Raw genomic sequence first — 1,367 nt, forward strand, 5'->3', positions numbered from 1 at the left:
GAAAAGTTAGAGTCTATGGCTGATTTTCTTAGAAGGAGCTTAGAAGCACCTGGGGACCTTTACTCCTTCCTCCTCAGGCACCTGCCCGGCCCCCTCTAACAGATGAGAATGATCTCTGCTAAATCCTCCCTTAAAAAACCCAGATGAGTCTGCGCCTATGCCACCATGAACAAGCCTGATTGCATCTGATCTCGGAAGCTAAGCATGGTCTGGCCTTGTTAGTACTTGGATGGGAGACCACCTAGGGAAACCAATGCTGTAGGCATAGAGAAAAAGAGAGAAAAAATAAAGAAAGAAAAGAAAGCCAGATGATGAGTACATTTGCATAAACTCTAAACCATCACCACCCCAAAGGACTGAGAAAGGGATAAGAGGGGGTCGGCGGAGGCCAATGAGGTCTCAGGAGAAAGAGCTCTGAGGAGACCCTACCATGGCCTGGACCCCGTACCTGTTTCCCCTCCTCATTCTCTGCACAGATGCTGCCCCTGAGGCGCTGCCTACATCTCATCCCCCATGGGACCCTGAGCTGGAGCTCTGCCAAACCCTGGTCTCAGCCTAGACAGGACCTCATTTGAAACCCCTGGGACCGGGCCCTTCATCCTCAGCTCTTTCTCCTCTTTTCTCTTGCAGGCTCCCTGGTTTGCTATGAGCTGACCCAGCTGCCCTCACTGTCTGTGGCTCTGAGATAAAGGGCCAGTATCATCCGTTCTGCAGATATCACTGAGAATGTAAATTATATGCACTGGTACCAGCAGAAGCCTGGCCAGGCCCATGTGCTGGTCACATATTATTTTGGCAACCAGCCCTCAGGGTTCCCTGACTGATTCTCTGACTCTATCTCAGGGAACAATGCCACCCTGACCATCAGCAGGACCCGGGCCGAGGACCAGGCTGACTATTACTGTGAGGTGTGGGTTATTGCCAGTGACGAAACACACAGTGACATAGGCAGATGGGCGGGTGAGACACAGATTCCCTTCCCCGTCACTGTCACATTCTCCTCCAGCCCTAGGAGGGTGAGACATGACACATCTGGCCCAGGTTCCCAGATCTGACATCCCCAGGCGGCCTTGTCCTCCGTGCCCTCCAGACTTGTTCTGCAGAGGGTTCACTGGGAGATAGTACATAAAATGAATACTGCACAAGTAGTCCCTTTGTTTAAAGCGTTAGTGGAATGATTGAACATGTTAAGTGCCAACTTCAACTACATTTATAAACCACCACATCTCACCTTTCAGAGAGGAAAGTTGTAATGTTGAAGTTTATAAATGCACAGTTGAGATTCGCAACTGTTTAGACACTGCAGAAGAAGAGTTTGGTGAACTTAATGAGATCAAATAGGAAACTATTCAAAACAGTGAAGAACT

The 1,367-nt window shown here is 49.5% G+C and overlaps 1 protein-coding gene across 1 annotated transcript in view; it reads left to right on the forward strand.

The window, feature by feature from the left end:
* Positions 1 to 843: 843 nt before the first annotated feature.
* LOC102881394 (immunoglobulin lambda-like polypeptide 5) overlaps positions 844 to 1,367 on the forward strand; it is a gene marked incomplete at its 5' end in the record, with an annotated part of 24,494 nt that continues 23,970 nt past the window's right edge. Inside the window, 1 exon segment of the mRNA XM_015593070.1 lies at positions 844 to 960. Coding sequence (XP_015448556.1) covers positions 844 to 960 — 117 coding nt within the window.

Source organism: Pteropus alecto, unplaced genomic scaffold (genome assembly GCF_000325575.1).
Source record: "Pteropus alecto unplaced genomic scaffold, ASM32557v1 scaffold27, whole genome shotgun sequence".
NCBI classification, from domain to species: Eukaryota; Metazoa; Chordata; class Mammalia; order Chiroptera; family Pteropodidae; genus Pteropus; species Pteropus alecto.